This window comes from Daktulosphaira vitifoliae, unplaced genomic scaffold (genome assembly GCF_025091365.1).
Source record: "Daktulosphaira vitifoliae isolate Bord-2020 unplaced genomic scaffold, ASM2509136v1 Scaffold_3, whole genome shotgun sequence".
Classification (NCBI taxonomy): domain Eukaryota; kingdom Metazoa; phylum Arthropoda; class Insecta; order Hemiptera; family Phylloxeridae; genus Daktulosphaira; species Daktulosphaira vitifoliae.
The window spans coordinates 19,742,182-19,762,852 of record NW_026099574.1 but is presented as its reverse complement, the minus strand read 5'-3'; the positions used below and the strand labels follow the sequence as shown (position 1 = coordinate 19,762,852).

Sequence of the window (20,671 nt, the reverse complement as noted above, 5' to 3'; positions counted from 1 at the left end):
TTATGATAATGTTTTTATAGCGTTATTATAACATATAATGTTATAAAAATATTTTTAAAACATTATTTTTTTAAATTTTTATCTAATAAATAATTTTAAATATATTTATTTGGTATCTACAGTTTCTAGTTAATAGTAAAGTATAGGGAAAGAAGATAAGATGTGTGTGGTGTTTATAGATTTGCAGAAAGCATATGATAGAGTATCGAAAGAGGTTTTAATGAGAAAAGGAGTCTCGAGAAGGTAAATTAATATAATAGAGGATATGTAATATGACGCATTTTTTTTTTAGGGTAACTTAAATTATTTTAGATAAAGTTACTATTTCTATCGTAGTATTTTCCAGAATGAAAATTTGTACTCATTTGATTAATTAATTTACTTCAAAAGCAAATGAAAAGGTATCAATTAATTTAAATAAATAAAGCAAACTAGATTAAGAATTAATTACTTACCACTGTCGTTAGTATAACAACACAAAAAAATAAAATTAATAGATAATCTGTTAAATGCCGATGCTTTGCAATGTTTTCATCATAGCCACAGCAAGTGGAAATGTTAGCAACTCCATTTCTAGTATTAAATAAACCACTTCCGGCTGACGAAGAATTCATGCTATTTTTGCTAAAAAAATTAAATAATAATTTAATGAGGAATATTTTTACTTAACATTAGTTCCTACATTTATAATAATTTATTGTTTTAACAATATTACCGATGTTAGCTATAAATGTTGTTTTATAGAATAAAACCCTATATTTAAGGCATTAGACAGATCTATTTCAAATTAAATTAAATTTCCTTATTAGTTTTAACTGTAATATTTATTTTATTGAACAAGTAACTTAAGTAATTGCGTGTATTTTATCCATGTTCCTTAATCTAGACATGGGCTACGGTATGTTTTACATATGAACCACTTACAACTTCAATTATCATAGTTGTGGTTAATAAACCACGAGGTGTTATAATCATTTATACATATAACGACATAGTAACTTAAACTAAACTATTAATTAACTTAAAATTAAATTCCACTTATGGTTCGGTAATCATATCTGATAGGTGTAACACCTCGTCTAGGTGGTGGCAACCCTTGTTACTATAGCTAGTCGTTACGCCAGTGGCAAACCACGTTGTTGTTGCAGGCCTACAAAAAGCCCACTTGTAATATAATAAAAATTTAATAGTGAATATTCACTTTAATTACTTCAGTTGATAGAACAATGCAATTACTGTTATATACTAATATTCCAAAATAATAATCGCCAAATATAAATTTACATTAGGCTGTCTATATTACCAATTGTGTACAAGCAATAATACAGGTATGTGTTTAATAATGTTTACAACGATTTCAGTATTCTAAACTTCCATTAGGGGAATTGTTCTATGAATGTATTACTGACCAGAATGAGCTAGTATTTAATCACGATTGGGCTGGGTTGGCCTAGTATTGATAATCACTACTGATGGATCACTTTTTAAGGCATCTAACAATTTACTAAAATCTTCTGCCCTTTCATAACACTTGGGCATAAAATATTAAACACTCGGGAATAATTAAGTGTGTTTTATTAATTTAATATGTAACCATTTTAACTAATTACCAATAAATAATATATACTTAGAGTATATGAACATTTTTGTCATCCTCTTTTTAGATCAACTCTTAATTTTTATAGTTATATTTATTATTTATGCTTTACTATTGTTTAACTATACAACCGACTGTAAATCAACCGGTTAAAATGTCTGGTATGTATGTAAGCTTATAACCAAATTAAACAAACTAGAATAGAGGAGACTCACCATAGAATGAAATCCGACAGTGATTAACATTACTATCATAAAATACTATTACTTTAATGCAAATATAAAGTAAGAAAGTTAAAAAAAAATTGAAGAGAGATTTGTCCTACCAACCCTTATTTTTCATACATTAATAGAGTCGGTTGTATTTAAGATTTTGGCGTAACATGGCTACAAGACTTTTGGATCCCTCAAATTTTTATAGAATACATATTTTAATAATATTGATTAGCAAAAAATAGTCAACTATCTCTTCTCTTCTTCTTTAATTATTGTATGTCATTTAGGCCATTCGTTACTGAACTTAAATTTCTGAATTCTTCACAATTTTCGCCAATTGTCTTAAATTATATACTCCTAGCAACTGAAAGGGAACTGAGGACGTTTGTTCCTCAATTGATTGTACCACCATTTTTTTAGTCTTCTCGATGGTTTTTTACTTTCTGGTTTCCATTTTAATATACTATTTGCTATACTTTTGAATTTCCAAACATGTCCTAACCAACTCATTCTTTTTTATATTTTAAAAAGTTAAGTTGAAAAAATTATCTTTTTTATACACATGTTTTAAGTTTTTAATTGCCCTTTATATTATTGGACAGTAGAAATAGACGACAGGGCAAAATTAGCTGGACATACTGTAATTAAGTCTCAAATAATTCTGCTTGAACATTTTATAGGCTTTACTAAATAAACAATGAATATAGATTTCATCGTTTTTTCTTATTCTATTTGAATATATTATTATTTATGTTTCACGAAAATCATTTATATTCATTGTTACTTGATAGTTTTTACGTCTATTCAAGCTAGAAGTTTGCTTTTACTCCGTGGTATATGGTAAATATAAAAGTACAAATGGCCAAAAAGAAAAGGATAATCCTTGTAAATATTTGTAGCTATTTTTAACTTTTGAACATGTAAAGTTTTTCTGAAATTTAACTTATTTTAAATTATTTATACAGAATAGGCATTGGACAGACTTTATTTTATTACTTGATTTAAAATGTTTTCGACTGCTACGAAATATATATTTATAAGTTTACTTAAACCTTACAATGAATAAAAAATACCTAAGACACAATTAATTAAAATTTTTAGTGTTACATATTAAACTTCGGCGCCTTTTGGCTAGAATATAAACGTGACAAGACTGGTCATCGATTTTTAATATAATTTTTTTATGCTAAATATGGTAGTTGAATAATATATAATGTGATAATACATAATGTAATTGCCATATTTTAGTCAATCATTTGAACAGTTATCACATATTATAAGTTGAACAGGTCTTGTATGTTGTTATGAATATTATATATTTTTTGTAGTATACCTATGAGTATCGAAGTAATAGCGTAATTATAGAAAAACATTTTTAGAAACACTTTTTTAAAGAATATCAATATAAAAATAAAAATATTTCAATGTCCTAGTAAATTATTACTAACTTCTCTATAGTTCTCTCAAATTTCCAAAATTGAACCAATAGATTTTATAATTGAACAATTTCTTTTTAATAATATTTAACTAATTAAAAATATACATGAATAAATAAACATTCTAACTGATGATTGAAGAATCAGTATTCAATTATTTCATTAGGATGATTCATTTAATAAAAAGTAAAACTTTTTTAAAAAAGTTAATGTGTATTAAATGAGATACTATATTATAGTTTTCATTAAGTACGTGTGAAAAACAATACGACTAAAAGCTTTGAAGTTGAAATGAGCTTATACAAAACAATGCTTTGTCACCTGTCTTTTATAATTGGGTACTTGAGAAGATAGTCATATCAATAGCAGCGCGCTATGTTTAAGTATGTAGATATTAATTACAGTCTCTTAAAATATGCTAGAGTAGTTGACACTGTTATAGAAAAGTTAATTCGTGATCAAGTATCTGTTTTGAGTTGAGAAAATGGCTTAGACAGTATTTTTTATTAATTGTCACGAGAAAAATAATTATTATTAAAAATGGTTTATTGACATATAAATAAGTGTCAGTTTTATAGAAAAGATTATGATCAAGGTTTGGGACTTGAAGCTCTTTAGGTAGAACCATCAAATACTGGTAGTCGACTGTAAGCTTACAGACAGCATAATCTTTTCTGGGTCGGATCTTGGATCTTATCTCCCCTACTTATTGCGATTGACCCTATGCTCTTCTCGGCTTCCTTCTCCTTCAATATCACTTCGTTGCTGAATTGCCTAACAAAACATCAGTTCTCGTAATCAGTCAAAATTTTTCGCACAACTGTGGATAATTTGTAGATGACTTAATGATCTTTTAAACCATTATCTTTCTACGCTCTATGGCGGAAATTCCAATAAGATGTGCGTGGCGTAGTGCTAAGATATGTTTGCATCTTTGCTTTGTTGATCTCATGTCAATACTTACCAAATCAACAGTATCCTGTCATAATTTGAGTTAATCCAAATTTCTTTACTATGAGACCTCCACGCCCATTTTTAAAATTTATGTCCAATTGCCAGTAACTGAAGCGTCTAGTTGTATTTTCCAACTACTCAGTGTCTGTTATTTTAGGATCCTTAAGTTCAGCATGGTGTGTTATATAAGCTTGATTTTTTCGACCACCAGAATCAGAATTTTTCTGAATAATACGAGAACATTTTTTTAAACTTTAATTAAAGTAAAAAAAATTTTTAATTTATCTTAATCGTGCGATATAGTCTTCAATTAACGACAATTTTTAAAGTTGTAAATTTATTTTAACTATCAATATTTTAAAGTAAAAATGAACTTTTTAAATTTAAGTGTTCAGTATTTTTGTAATATAAAGCATAATTAAGAATATTTTATAAAAAGATATATAGCTAATTTTACAATACAAAATGTGAGTATTGTAAATTTTTGGGTATCAATTTTTAGTTTTCTTGAGTTGGGTAAGGTATTTTATTTAAACAAAATATATATAAAATAATTTTTTAGACTTGATATAATAATTCAAAAAAGTATTTCGAAGGGTGCTTGAAGAAATATTCAACCAATGTATGCTAAATACTATAAGTAACCGGATATTTTTTTAGAAAACATTCTAAAAATATCCATATATATTTTTTAAAATTCAATAATACTTAATATTGTAAATTCAAATTTTGCGCAAACACATTATTCGGTAAACTGAAAACATATGACCTGGTTTGGTTTAACTAATAATCATGTAAATTTAGTATTTTTAAATATTTTAATTTTAATTTATATTTATACAATTTAATTTATCGACACTCACAAACAACCAGGTCTTCCCTCTGAGTCAATAAAAATGATTTATCAGTTTTAATTTTAATTAAGTATAAAACATCAGAATAAGCAATATCAAATAAGTCATCAAGTTAGTTAACACATTCCAATTTTTAGTAGGTATTCTGGAATTTCGCCAACATATTTAATTTTTTTTGTAAACGACTGAAGAAATATCGTGCCTATTTAAATTAACCACATGTATTTCATAAAAAAAAAAACATTACTTATTTTATTGATGTTAACTACCTTATCACGATTTGATTTGAGATACATCCGATTAAATACATTTCATTAGTATCCTAAAGATCCATTATTAATATAAAAACCATTCCATAAAACAATTACAACAAAATCAACTTTTAAGTAGTGTAAGCAAAATAATTTTTTTAAGTGTATAATTGTTATTACAAGAAAATACTAAATGAAATCGTGTCGTAATCTATGAACGACTTTTTGGAAAGTCGATATACATAATTATGAATTAATGGTTAATTGGATAGACATTATGGATCTATTTGAATATATTTAGTAAGTTTTTAATATATTGAGAAAAATCGTAAAAATTTATAAAACAATCAATGTAGCTTGTGAGTATTAAGTTTTAGAAAAAAATGTTTTCTACAAAATTTACAGAAGACTCTATTTGAAACAACATTCACTTTTTTCAGGTTAAATAAAAACATTTCAAACATTTTTGTATATATCTTTTTATAGAAAAATATTAACTGCAAAAAACTTCCTATGAAGTTTTTCATAAAAGTTTAAGTTTTTGAGATATACAAACTAAAAAAATTCATTATGGTCTCATTTTTAACTCTCTTGGGGGACACCTTAAAGTTGACTGATTGTTACCAAATTTTGCATAATTATTTTTTTATGTATTAGAATGATTCTAGAGAGTGGCCCATGTAAATATTATAAAAAAGCTTACTTATGTAGTTTAGGGTAAACGTCATTCATTCAATCAAAGCTACTTCACAATAAAAGATTATCAGAAACAATAATACTAATGTTTATTGTGCTGTAAATTCTGTGAAGTAATTATGAATTAGATGTTGTTAAGCTTCAATATTGAATTTTAATCTAAACAATATATTTTTTGAACATTCAATGAACATGAGCGTATTTAAATATTTTTGGTAAGTTTAAATTTTCAGAATGTTCAAATTATATTAATAATACTTAATTTTGCAAATTATATTTTCGTTTATAAAGAAAAAAATACATTTAACTTAAAATTCAGTAATCACTAGTTTGAAGTTATTATACAGTGCGTTAAATTAACATGTTTAAAACACTGTTTAATTTATGTTAACAGTAAAACTATCGAATATTTTCTCTAAAAGTGAGCCGAATTGGTTACACTAACAAAAGAGAAATGTCATCAATAAAAACGAGTTAGATAAACGTAAAGTGGATATTGTCAATATATTTTAAAGCTTTGCGAATTTGTAAGACAGTATTGTAAAAATATAAAGATAACTTTGACATGATTTAAATCTACCTCACTTGACCTTAATGTCTTTAAAAATAAATCTAATATAATTTTTAAAATTGTGTACTCACTATGCTACCGAAAAAATATATAAAATTTAAAGATGAACAATAGAGATTATTTAATGTGTTTTGCTTCTTATTAAGTAAATGACAATGATAAATTATGGAAGAGAAGAATGGATTTTTTAATAATATGATAAGCGAGGCTTTAATTATTTTTATAATGTTATTGTACAGTCGTGAAACTCTTTAACTAAACTTTAACTTAAAACTTTAAACTTTTTATATTTTGTAATTAACATAAACTATGTTCATAATTTATTGTAAATTTTCATGAAAATCACAAGTTATCCATAACATCTCTAAAATTCTTAGTTAACAAAATAGTCAAGATCAATCTAGTATATTAACGTATAATTTTCAGTACAAATAATAAGAAATATTTTACATAAAATTAACTTAATTTTGTGTAAATAACTTATTTACATTAACTATAATAATGACGATAATTGCTTTTATTATTAATATTGAATTCTATTATACATCGTTATACTAACACCTTTTAAAGTATATTTGTTTAAGATAAATGTTATATGATTTCAAAACGCTATCATTATATCTATCAGTGACGTTATTAAATTTCAAATACACTATTGAACAAGAGAAATGTGTTTCCCATTAATAATTTTCTCGCAAAACCATCAAAGAATGATGCTATTGGTCGATTTTTTAAGTACAAAAAAATAATAAAAATGTTTTTTCTTTGTAAAATATTTATTTTTAAAATGTATCTTGAAAAAGTATATGACATCGCTTTAATATCACTTTCAGTACCTTAATTTATAGCTACATTCAAAAAAATAAATAATAATAATATTTTTAACAAAACAACATTTAAAGAATAATATAATCTTTGCAAATAAAGGAAATCTATTATTAAATAATATGATTTTTTATGAGTGAAACTTAGTTGAGTAATGGTGTGTTCAATGATAATGAAAATATATATCAATGATTTTAAATAAAACGTTAAGGCTTCAATTCATTAAATGTTTTTTCATTGTACTCTAAATGCACTGATGCGAAATAAAAATTATAGTTCATATGATAAATTAGGTTAAAAAAATACTTGATGAATTTGTTGTGTTAGATCATTAATTTTATAAATGCAAGTAAAAAAACTTGGTTTCACTGGTATTTTTTAATTTTAAAAATGTCAAATCGAACTTTGAAACTAGTAATAGAAGTTTTACATGTTAATTTTTTACTGCCTTACTTTAGTGGATTCAATTTTAAATAATGTAAAAAAACAATTGTAAAACAATAGCGTTAGATTCATGATGACATACATTAATTTTTGCTATTTTAAACTCCGAGGCAATTAAATGAATATTGTTATGTCACAAATGAAACTTTCTATCGGGTAACACAACGACAGTATTATTCTTCAATAATTTGTTATTACCTTAGTTGTTTGTTTTAATAGCACAATAGCTAACAAATTCAAATACTAAGTAATTCATTTAGTGTTACGCAAAGATAATTTTTTCTGGTAAGATGTCCATTTTAAGATATAATAATTTAATTTTTTTCAATACAATTACATTACTTTAAAGCAAAAGCCTAAAAAAATCTGGTTAATACATCTTATTTACAAAAAATTTAATAAATACAAGATAAACAGCATAAAATTTAATATAATTAATGGGTTAAATTTATACTTGTATAATGAAATAAAACAACACAATTATTTAACTATTTCGACATCTAGTTAGTGTTGTAAAATTTCCAGAAATACATGTATGTATTAGGAAAATTTTTGAGAAAAATCTGAAACGTTGGAAATTTTTATTTAATAGATTTTAATAATTTTTTCAAAAATATATGGATCCTTATGAAATTTTATAATATATAATAGATACAACAGTAATATAAGATGTCTTTTGGTATACTTTTTTTAAAAATCTAATAAATAATTATTTACAGGAAGGGTTTGGAAGAGGTTTTTCCGGATCGGTTGTATATCAAAACCGACACTAAATCAAAGATCTTTAAATGTACGTAATTATTAAAAAAAGAAAAACGTTTACACGATTTGCCTGTGTGAAAATGAACTTTGAAACAAAAAATTTAACAGATACGTATTAAAATGTTTATGGTACTTAAATTTGTCTTAAATATGGCGTGTTCCTACTGTGTTAGATTTTTTTTATTCATCATCTTAAAAATTAATTTAACTTTTTTTTTTTAACTTTGAAATTACTGGCATCAAACAGGATGAATAAAAACGGATTATAATAATATTTTTGCTATTCTTTTTGACTTATTTAAGTGATATTTATTTCTCAATTTTTATTTGGTTAAATATTTTTTATTTTCATCCATTGTCCTTATAAAGGTGCCAAATTAAGGTGTTTAATATAAACATATACAGGTGTTTAGTAAGTAAGGAAACATAGAAGTTATTATAAGCAACATAACAATAGAAACCCGTTTCCTTACCTACTAAGCATCTATTTATTTAACTAGTTCATATAATAGAAAATAATCCAACTTAAAAAACGGCTGGCCGACACAACTTTTGAATGAGTAGTTTAAAAGTTATGAATATTTATTTATTAATACCTAGGTGGGAGGAGTAGCATGACAGAGAATCGCTTAATGATAAAAATAAATATAAATTAATATAACCAACATTTTATCTACAGTCAATATTTAAAAATATTAATAACTTACAAAATAATAATTCAAAAGTTGTTATCGACCAGGTATCTCACGTAAAACCTTTTCATTCTTAACGTCATATCCCAGTAATTTGTTATTTACTCAGCTTATAATTAACAGCTAATTGATAATCAATTTCAATTACATTAAGTCCAACACTCTGTACATATAGTAAAAATATTAAAGATTTTAAATAAAAGATTATAAAAAACTTTAAACTAAAATGTAAAAATTTGCGTAAAACCTTTTCATTCTAATGCGACGTATTAAATCAGTCAACTACCTATTTTTAAATTATCATAAAAACAATTGTTTTAATTAATTAATTATTTATTTTTATTATTGATAAAAATCCATATGGTCGAAGAAACGTATAAAATAGTGTAATAATTTTAAGCGTATGAGAAAAATTGTTAAAATGAATTGACTTGAGTTAACACCAAAGTAAAAAACAATGACTTGTTACTTATATAATGGACAACGGGAGCGTTTTTTAAATTAATAAAATATATCTTTATATTTTATTAGCAGTATACAACTTAACATTACACATTTGATAAATTATTGAAAATAAAAATGATTAAAACTTGATACAATTTCTTCATAACTAATGTTATATAATTTATTTTGATAAGTACTTGTAAACAGATAAAATAAAACAATAAATTTGTTTTATTATAAATATTATTTATAATTATTATTATATTTATTATAAATAAATTCACATTATTTCTTATTATAATTATATACTCAAATATTAAAACAAAAAATACATAGTTAAAAATTTATTATTATTTAAATTTATTTTAATCCTTTAAAAGTGTTTTTTTAGTCTCTATCGTGCAGACATTTAAAAATGGACATTATGAACTATTCTCTTATAACAAAAACATTTTTTTTTTAAAGTTCAATTTTTAAATAAAGAAGAAAAAAAATTATTTGACTTTGAACTTTAATATAAACTTTAATATAGTTGCATCTCAACTTTATTTTTAGCCATTGATTATATTGAAAAATATTTAATGTAAATCATTAAATATTTCATTAAATATTTACATTAAATATTTAATGTAAATTATTAAATATTTTTAGATATATATATATCATGTAAATATATATATATATATATCAGTAATACGTCTTAATAAATTTAGTATGTGTAATATACGACAAATATATTTAATGCATTTAAATATAACCTAATTTTATGTAAACGCATTTATTCGGATCATAGTTAAACAAAAAAATATTGATTATATTTTTATAAATATACTATTTAATAAATTATCCTTGGTATTTTGTATGTATAATTATTTAATAAATTTGTATTTAATAAAAAGTTGTTTTAAATAATTTGTTCCAGGGAAATTGAAAAAAAAAATTATCAATAAACATGATCAAACGATCAAAATAGTATCCAAAAAATAAAAAAATTTGAATGAAAAAGTCATGATATAAATTTAAATCTTTTTGTTTTAATCTTTTGTGTCATTTAAACCTTCAAGTAAAGTTTTTGTATTTTTGAACCATGCAAAATTTAAAAAAATAATTTATGAAATTATAGTTTTCCAAAATGTAAATTATCTATTTATATTAGAAAAAACTTTTGTTTTAATCAAAATACAATAGTTGTATTATTTACTAACTATCCATCATGTGTTCAAAAAAAAGATTTAACATCCAAGAACATATTTAACTAAATTTATCTTTTTAAATAGTTTAGTCTCAAAAATACCTTGAATAATTTATTCAATTAAGATGTATCTAAGAAATAAACTGTTCATGTTTATATGTCAGTAATATAATATTTATTCTTATACACATAAAAATAAGCTCAGCATCCTGTATTTAAATATATATTGATTTATTTTTATAGAAATAATTTATAATCATAAATATATCATTTACATACATTTTTAAACTTAAAACTAATTGTAAATTACACATTATTTTTTTCAGGGCCATATATTGACCATTCAACCTAAAGTAAATTATTTATATATATCGTATATAAGTATTTATTTAATTTATAACAAATTGAACATTTATATTTTGTGTAAATATGAGAAATTTATTGACGCTTTTAAAATGAAGCTCTTGTTTTATAGTTGATAGATTGTATCTATCGTTTTGGTTAGGCATTTGATTACTTCAGTTTTTTTAATTCAAACATTTTGATATCAGGTAGAAAATGTAATAATACATTTATCTAAAAGAAAATAAAGATAGTTCATAAATACTTATTATTAAATAACTTTATTTCAAAATAACCATTTGTTTTAAAAGGAAACTCGTAAAATTATGATTTACACGGAGAAGAAATATTTATTTTAATGTATCAATAAATTTAAGTGGGACAGCCTGGCCATGTTTGTAACGGAGCAGTGCCTAAGGCGCTCTGTTTTAGATTTGAAACTTGAAGCTCTGTTTGCCGAACAAGATATCAGTTCAGTAATTGGAGTCGCCATCCCTCTAACCGACGGCAGATTAACTACCCGTCCTACAGTATCTACAGTTAAGATATCTCCTGTTTGGGAGAGGTCACAATGGCCCTGAATAGGCCGTAAAAACGAAAAAAAAAGTGTATATATCAATAAATTTGTATACTTAGCTATTAAGATACAGTCATATTTTTCATTGGGTTCCCTATTTATATTTTTGAATTTTGAAATATTTTTAATTCGTCATTTAATATTCTTTTGCTCTACCATTACAACCAGTGAATTATTTCGATATTTTCAATAAATATGACTACAATAGTATTTGAAAATTTGACATTATAAAGAATATCATATAGCAAAATATTGAGTTACGCCTCATACATAAACTCTAATACAATTTATCTTTGTTATGTTTAGCTACTTTTAGTTGTATGAAATACAATCATTTTATATATTATACTTTTCCATAACTCAACATAGAAATATACTTACTAATGTTGTTTAGTTTATAAATGAATAATAATTCAAAGATTTCTGTAAATGAATCAGTGATTGGTAAAAAGTAACACTTGTCAATTCTTTGGAAAAGTATTTTATGTTTTGGTTTTATAGTGTCATAAATTAATGGATAAAAAAATTTATCCTAATCTATCTGTATATAACAAAAACACTTCGTGTATTCATTAACTTTTGATTATTTCGTGAATAATTCTTTATAATAAGTTTTCAAAAAAATCCACATAATAAAAAATTGTTTATAAGAATAAATATTAACAAGACATTTATTTATTGATATGTTTATATCATATTCTTTTTCTAATATTAACGATAATAATAATTAAAAATAAATTGAAATACATATATAAAATATGTCTTTATTTTAACATTTCATATATTAATGAAATATTTCAAGTCCTGAATATATTAATGGTTTGATTAATGATTCTACCGAATTTTGAGATATTGATTTTTTTTTAATTTTTGAAGGTGTGTATGGGTACAAATTTTGACATTTTTGACCACAACGGGTACCATGTCTTTTTATATGTGTCATAATAATAAGAGATAGGGGCGCCAACCCATGAGGTAAAATACAAAGTACGATTTTTAAGAAAATCAAAAAATTAAACATTGAAGTTCATGTAATATTTTCAGAAATAATAATATTAGTTAAAGGAAAAAAATGTGATGTTCATTTTATGTAAATTATTTTTACGTTAAGCCGCAAAATAATAAAGAAGATGTTTTAAATAAGTAACCCTGTTAAATTAAATATTAAATATAGAGATAACTTTAGATTTATAAAATAGTTACAGATGAGTTCTAGGTTTGTTAAGTCGTAGATAGTTGATGTACACCAATACATTATAAAAAGTTGTCACATAACAATGTTGAACTTGGGATGATCTTCTACAAAACAGTAGTCTGTAGCTTATAATCTAGGAGAAGAAGATTTTTGAATGTTAAAAAATACAAAATACACAAGGCATTCAATACAATCCATTAAAGACGCAATACACAAGAAAATTAATTTCTTAAGAAGAATAATTATTGGGATTTTATAAAATAAAAAATAAAAATTTAGTTATTATTGGCAAAAAACTGAATGGTCAAAAAACCTCGTCTGAAATTAAAGAGAATAGAGAATAATAAAAATTAGACATTACTAAAAATATACACCTACAACTTTTATAATAAAACATACAATGAATGTCTTCAGATACTTAACACCCGTCGAACACGTTAGTACCGTTTAAGTGCGATGGGTGTACGGCCATCGATATAAACTATATGTATAACTAAAATAAATGATAAAATTCACCTAAATAATAGTTTAAGGAATCACAGATATATCAATATTGTAATGCAATCATTGTCCAGAATTGTGTATTAATTTTATAAGATAACATGTGATGAAATACACAAATAAATTTAATAAAGAATAATTATAGCATTTCTGAAATCTATTGCATATATATATATATAAATTAACAAAATAGAAAATAAATATCTGGCAGTATACTCTCATTATTCTCAGTATACTCTCACAACTCTTTGATTTTACTTATCTGATTCATATGGAAAATGTGAACAGTCACACTCAAGATAAATTCAAATAAAGAAGACAACTTATATTCATTTCTAACCATTTACTGGAAATAATAAGGTAGACACTACTATTAATGAAAATGAAAAGGTTGAAAATTAATCACTTCTTTGAGTAGGTAAAAAAAAGGTTAAATGATCACTAAAAATAAAATAGTAATTAAAATGAATCAATAATGTTTGTACGGAGCTAATTGGCAAAGTTAGATCATTAATACGTGTTTATGCCAGGAGCCAAGTTGGAGGTTCATATACAAACACCATACTACTTTGAGTTGACACATAAGGTGACTCCCACTTATCATTGATAACCGCTAATACTCGTGGTATTATTAATATTAAAAAACATGACAATTAATCACTATAACTTTTATATTAATAAATAAAAATCACAATGTTTTTTTATAGCTTTCAATATTCTCATAAACCCTCATACTTATACTCAAAGAGATGTTATTATTAAAAAAAAAAACAAGTAGCAACTCGCTCTCTCTATTATATTTTCTCTTTCTTTTGAGTGGCTATACATGTAAACATAACAGAAGTATTGAAAAACGCCTGCCATGTCGAGGAATCTAAAACCATTAAGGGCAACTAAACAAATTTAAAATATATATATATATATATCCACAACACGTGCTTAAAACGAGGCACACTAAAAAAATTACTGGCTCAAAACTTTAATTTAAAAAATAATAACGTTTCCTCTTTAATTTGTACATACATTAGTTTTCTATAAAGATGAATTCAATTAAAGCATAAAAGGTAATCACATTTAACATAAATCCAACTATCCTTTAACTATATAATTATACATGAAGATCTATTTATCGATAACCTCTTGATTACTCGCAAAATAAATAAAACATGGGAGAACTAAAAAGTAAAGTCTAAGTATTAAAAATTTTATTTTTAGTAAATCAAGAAAAATTGTCCAATTTCTACAAAAATAAATAATTATTGATTTTTTAATATTTATGCATTAAAAAACAAGCTATTAAACTTAATTTATATACTTTTTAAGAAAATTATAAAAAATAAAGGTAAAAAATGAAATATAATATAATAGAATAAACACAATAAATAGAAACTATCTATTTCTATCTTTGATTGGACCAAAATGATCTAACAGCTTAGACATTTAAAATTTTTCATAGTACAATTGATATTCTTTGTCCAAATTCTCCATCATAGCTCAAATATCCTCCTTCTTCGCCTCTTGAAGTAACACCAAATCTGGAAGACTTTCAATTTCTGTGCTAATTATGTTTTCAAATTGCATTCCTCGTTTAAAAATTTGACACTTTTGAAATAGTATTAAATATTACAGTTTTTTTATAGAAAATATGCCTCTTGGGCAATCTTGTGATACTTTTAATCACAAAACCAGACCTATTGCGAGCATAGATGTATCCACAAATTTAACTGAAGCGATATTAAAACTTAAAAATGTTTTATTTCCTATATCAATATACTTATACTCTCGAAAATCTAAAGAATTTCCCTCATTCCCTGTAAATGGGAAAAATTCCCCTAAAAAATGTATTTATACTTTTAAATATTTATTTTTATGTGCACACGAATTTTATTGTCCTTAATGGATGTTCTGTAAGAATAAAAACAATATTTTTTTTATTAGAACTTAATATATAGAATGTTCATTAAGTAAGGAAACGAGTGTCTATTGTTCTCATATTTTATAATAATTGACCTGTTTCTTAACTTACTAAACACCTATATTTTTAGATGTTCATAAACGTCTGTTATTTTTAAACAAATTTTATCTACGGATGAAAAAAATTGAACGAACAGTCATAGAGTTATTTAATTTTAAGTACAGAAGACTTAAGTAATCCTAATTGAAAAATAATACACTCGCATTATTGTAAGGTTTAGTTTAGAGCATTAAATATTAGATAAAAATTCTCTTTATTTATTGATGATAAATGTCGTAATGATGTTTGATAATAATAAAGTTCGTGCTATTGTACATTATTAATTACATAGTATTTTCAGGACCGTTCTAAGAGAGAGGTAACGTTGGGAAGTGCTATAGGGCGCCAAAAAATATTCAATATAAATGACTTTAAACGGTCGATCAAGTCTGGAACTGATTATGATACATTTTTCATCATCCACATTGAACTTTAAACAGTTTTTCAATGTTAATAAATTTTTATCTAAAACTGAGTAACTATGTCCTGATATTAAAAATTTAAGCTCGATTATATCAAATGCGTCAGTTAAAAAAGAAATTGTTATAATGATCACAGAAGCAGGAGGTTCTCAGTTATTGAATGAATTGTCTGTAAAAATAGCATAGACTTATAACACATAGGCTGTTAAATTATTTTGTTTAATGGTAGTAATCATAATTAACTAGCTTATAAATGATTAAATTAAGAAAATGACTGAGTGATATCAATATTCTAGTACTATAATTTATTAACAAATTAATGTAATGATTTGAATTAAGATACGGGTACTTTTATTTTCGTTAACAGACATTTCTCGGGTTCACTCCTTTTCCCGCCCTGATATATATATATTTTAATAAGTTCTAAAACACTGGTCCAAAAGTTATTATTGATCAGTCATTTTCTTAATTATATCTTTTTCTATTTTATAAGATCATTAATAATTTATGTTACTATTTGAAAAAATAAAATTGACAACCTAACATAAGTGTCATATACCCTAGGAGATGAATTAAAAAAGTAATTAATAATTAATAAATCGTTAAATCATACATTTTAAGAGAAATTGAGTGGTTAACGTTAAAAAAACGTGCTTGTATTAATATACAGATATATTTCATATTGAAAGTATCAATAATAATAAATAATGTTCGTTTTAAAACTTGGATCTGATTTCTGAGGATTTATATATTTTCGTTTTTTATTTTGTAACACGCATCTGGTTGGTATCGATTGATAACATTTTGTTGATGTTTAACAAAGGTATCCTAAACCCAAGTAGTCCTTAGCTAAAGGACTTTGAATTTATGTCTCTAGGGAGAAAATATAATAATAGTAAGTATACTTACTACTATTATGTATTTTTTCCGGAGATTCCCGATTTATAAGTCGGGAATCTATCCAGACTCATGACAGAAATAGGTGATTGATGATCTGGTTAGCAATTTTACTATAAATTGACACAAGCTGCTAACATACCGCATCATAATACTATGTGTTTAGTACAATTTGTATTTATGTTCTGTTAATTATTAATGAAACATGATCCCAGGCGTTTTAAAACTTTAATGTAAAACTTATTATAAATATTATTATATTAATAATTATTTTTTCATTGTTACAAGAAAATAATATTCAACTATCCAATTAATTATAATTATGGTATCAATAGTCTAATCCAAATTGATAAGACTAATATATTTCATATCAGATTATTTTTATTCAGATATGAATTTTTATCTAATTATTTTCATTTTCTATAAATATCTTATAATACAGTCATGATTATGTTATTAGGTCAAGTCATGAGCCATGCAGCATAAGTTCGCCGGTATAGGATCAAGTAATGTGTAAAAATTCAAATGTTGCAGTGATATCGTCTTGGGAGATGTGATGTTACATTTTAGGGCCAACGACATTCGCTGAAACGTCAATGAAACTCTTAATATCTCACCCCGGGAAATCATAAAGTGATTTCTATAGGCTATCAAATAGAGATCACAAAGATGTTCTAATATTAGCTATTCGATCTCGCAAATGTTATCAACTATAATAAACCACCTATTATTTAATAAATAATATGACGGATTTGACCTTTTTATGATAGTGATATGCATTTTTCTAAAACCTATATCTAATACCAGCGGCACACCTAACTAATTATACAAATATGATTGATTTAGAGGTTATTTAAGTTGTATTAGTTTTATTAAAATCTGTTAAAAAAGTAAGGGAGGGGTAAATTTGCATAAATATTATAAAATTATCACTTAAAAATAATTAATTTAGAAAATTTATTTTTAATTAATTCTACATATACATATGTATAACATATAACTGGTTTCTATTTTTATTCCTTTAATCTTTTGCAATGATTCTTGTAACAATACGTTATCAATTGTGATCCAAAGAGTTATACTTGGTTCTTAACTTAGGATTAATTAATTTCTAAAGAGACTGTTATGATAGGTAATACATATTCATTGTAAATATTATTAAAATAAAACGGAATAAGATGATAATTTGAAAAAAAATCGAGTCATGTTTTCATTAATATTAATATTTAAATAATTCATTACAAATTTCGGATACTAGCGTAACGTTACGACTGAACCCGCAATAAAAAGCCTGTTCTAATGGACTGTTGGAGGTGCACAAATAATTATTTAGTGATTAGAAATAATTAGAAAAGTAATAACATCGTAGATATTATTTTTAAGACTAATCTAACTCCTATTAAGTTTAATGTCTAATCTGCGGGTGCCAGCGTTACCTTTCTTACAATACCACATTTACTTCTTACAGGATGGCCTTCAATTTTTATTTTTATATTATAAGTACACCTTATATAAACGTACTTATTGATATGTAATATTTTAAAACTTCTATATGAAATCACATGCTCAGAAGAGCTATAGATACTTCTTTGAGATGTAAATACGTGATTTAGATATCACATGAATGTCTAAATAGAATATCCCATTTTAGTCACTAATCTTTATCATACAAATGTGAACGTATTCAACATAGGGAACGTATCAACAAAAAAAAAATTGTTTTTACAAAGTTTACAATTATTTTAAAAAGTTATTGTATATACTGCAGCCCTATTAAATAAAATTATAATAACATTTTTTGAACTAAAAATATATACTAATGCTTTCATACTGTGAGAGTTACTTAATTATGACTGTATTGTTTTTATAATAAAAATAATTATATCAAACTTAATTTAATTCAAAGATTTTATAGCTTTCAAAATCATATAACAACAAACAACTTGGATCATTGTGTAATGTTTAATTTTTAAACCTAGAGAGAAATAATTTGCTACGTAGAAATTTTTCGAAATTAATTTTTTTTTAATGGAATATTCACACGTTAAATCCGTTCAGATTTTTATAAATTTATACATAATAATATATATGTATTGTATAATAAATAGGCGGGGAATTATGTGTATTTATAAATTTTATTAAATTATTCCGAATACAATCAGCTAGTACGAATTTTTATTTTTTTGATTTTAGACTTTAATTGTTATTTTAAAATATTGGGGGGAGTTATCCCTCTGAAAATGTAAAATATTTCTTTAACCAATTTTTTAATTTGATATTCTAAATAAAATGTACAAAAATTTAAGCCCTTAAAAAAATTTAATTCCGCGTCTTATATACACAAATAATGTCCAGTATGTAAAGAAACGGATTTCTATTGTTATTATTGTTTATAACAATTGACCTATTTCTTTACTTTCTGAACATCTTGTATATGTTTATACAGTTATTCATTATGGATAAAATACACATCTTGGAAGCTTTTGAAAATTTCAAATTTTGGTATAGGGAAATGTTGTTGCTCAATTAAAAAAGCTATGTAAAATAATAGGCATGTAATAATATGTAGATAATTTTTTTTTTTTTAATTAATAATCTTTAATTTTTTTTAGTGGAAACCACTATTTTTAATTTGATGAAATAATAGAAAAAAAGAATTTAAAAAAAATGTTGTTCTTATAATTATTTTTATTCTATTATCTGTTTGCGTTTTAAAATTGTTATAGATTTAAATTTAAAACGAAAAAATAACGAAGACATATGTAAATGTAGTACTTTTTTGATGAAAAATATAAAATCATTTCAATAAAATAAAAAATATTTTAAGAAAAAATTTTATAAAATGTTTGGAAATAATGATAACAATATATAATTAATGAATTGAAATACATATAAAAAGTATAAAAAATAGAAAGCATGAATTATTTAAAAGAATATAAAAACAATCGTCGTATTTATCGTTAACGAAGTATAAATCCCAAAATAAATTACTAAGTAGAAAGTACCTGAAAAAATATTGTGGAAAAATATCTAGATTTAAATTGATGACTATAATAGCATTATAAATAAAAACGTTGCTGTTTTGACACATAAATATTTTTTTTAAGCTTTAAAAATATTGTGTAGTTAATCATAAGACAAAAGAGAATTAAAGTTAATACAGATAATAATTCGAAGGTCTAGAACAAAATATAGATATGTACACATTAAAAAAATATTCAGCAGTCTAATTAAAAACTACTAAACGCTATAAATGTTACCCATAATTCAAATTTTTAAAATTTTTTAAAATTTAATTTTAAAAATTAAATAATATTATTAGTTTACATTAAATATTCAGTTTACCTTATTTTCACTAAAAATATCATTATATTTTATATGCCTTAGAGTACTGATATAGTTCCATGTGTTAATGAGTTTATTTTTATAATAAAACACAATAATCATTATTTTAATACTAATAATTGAAAAAAAAAACGAATATTTGATTGACAGTTATATCCAAAACTTTAATATAATTTAGGAAATTGTAATTTTTGTTTATTCTATAAAATGGTCAATATTTTAGAAGTAAATAATACTCATACTAATAAGAAGTTTAAAGGTAATTATAATTATGATTGATTAAATTTTTTTCTTATACTTTCTCCACAATCAGAATAATATATATATATATATATTTATTCTACTATTATTTTAATTTTGAGAGAAATCAAAATATATTTATATTCACATACACGGACACGTGTCTATGAGTTGACGTAAAATTAAAAAAGTGAGATGAAAAGAA

The 20,671-nt window shown here is 23.8% G+C and overlaps 1 protein-coding gene across 2 annotated transcripts in view; it reads right to left on the bottom strand.

Moving 5' to 3' along the window:
* LOC126901623 (octopamine receptor-like) overlaps positions 1-20,671 on the bottom strand; it is an 88,378-nt gene that overhangs the window by 32,893 nt on the left and 34,814 nt on the right. For both annotated transcript variants that reach the window (XM_050678240.1, XM_050678241.1), the window contains one exon: positions 456-624. In XM_050678240.1, coding sequence (XP_050534197.1) covers positions 456-624 — 169 coding nt within the window. The remainder of the gene's footprint in view (positions 1-455; positions 625-20,671) is intronic.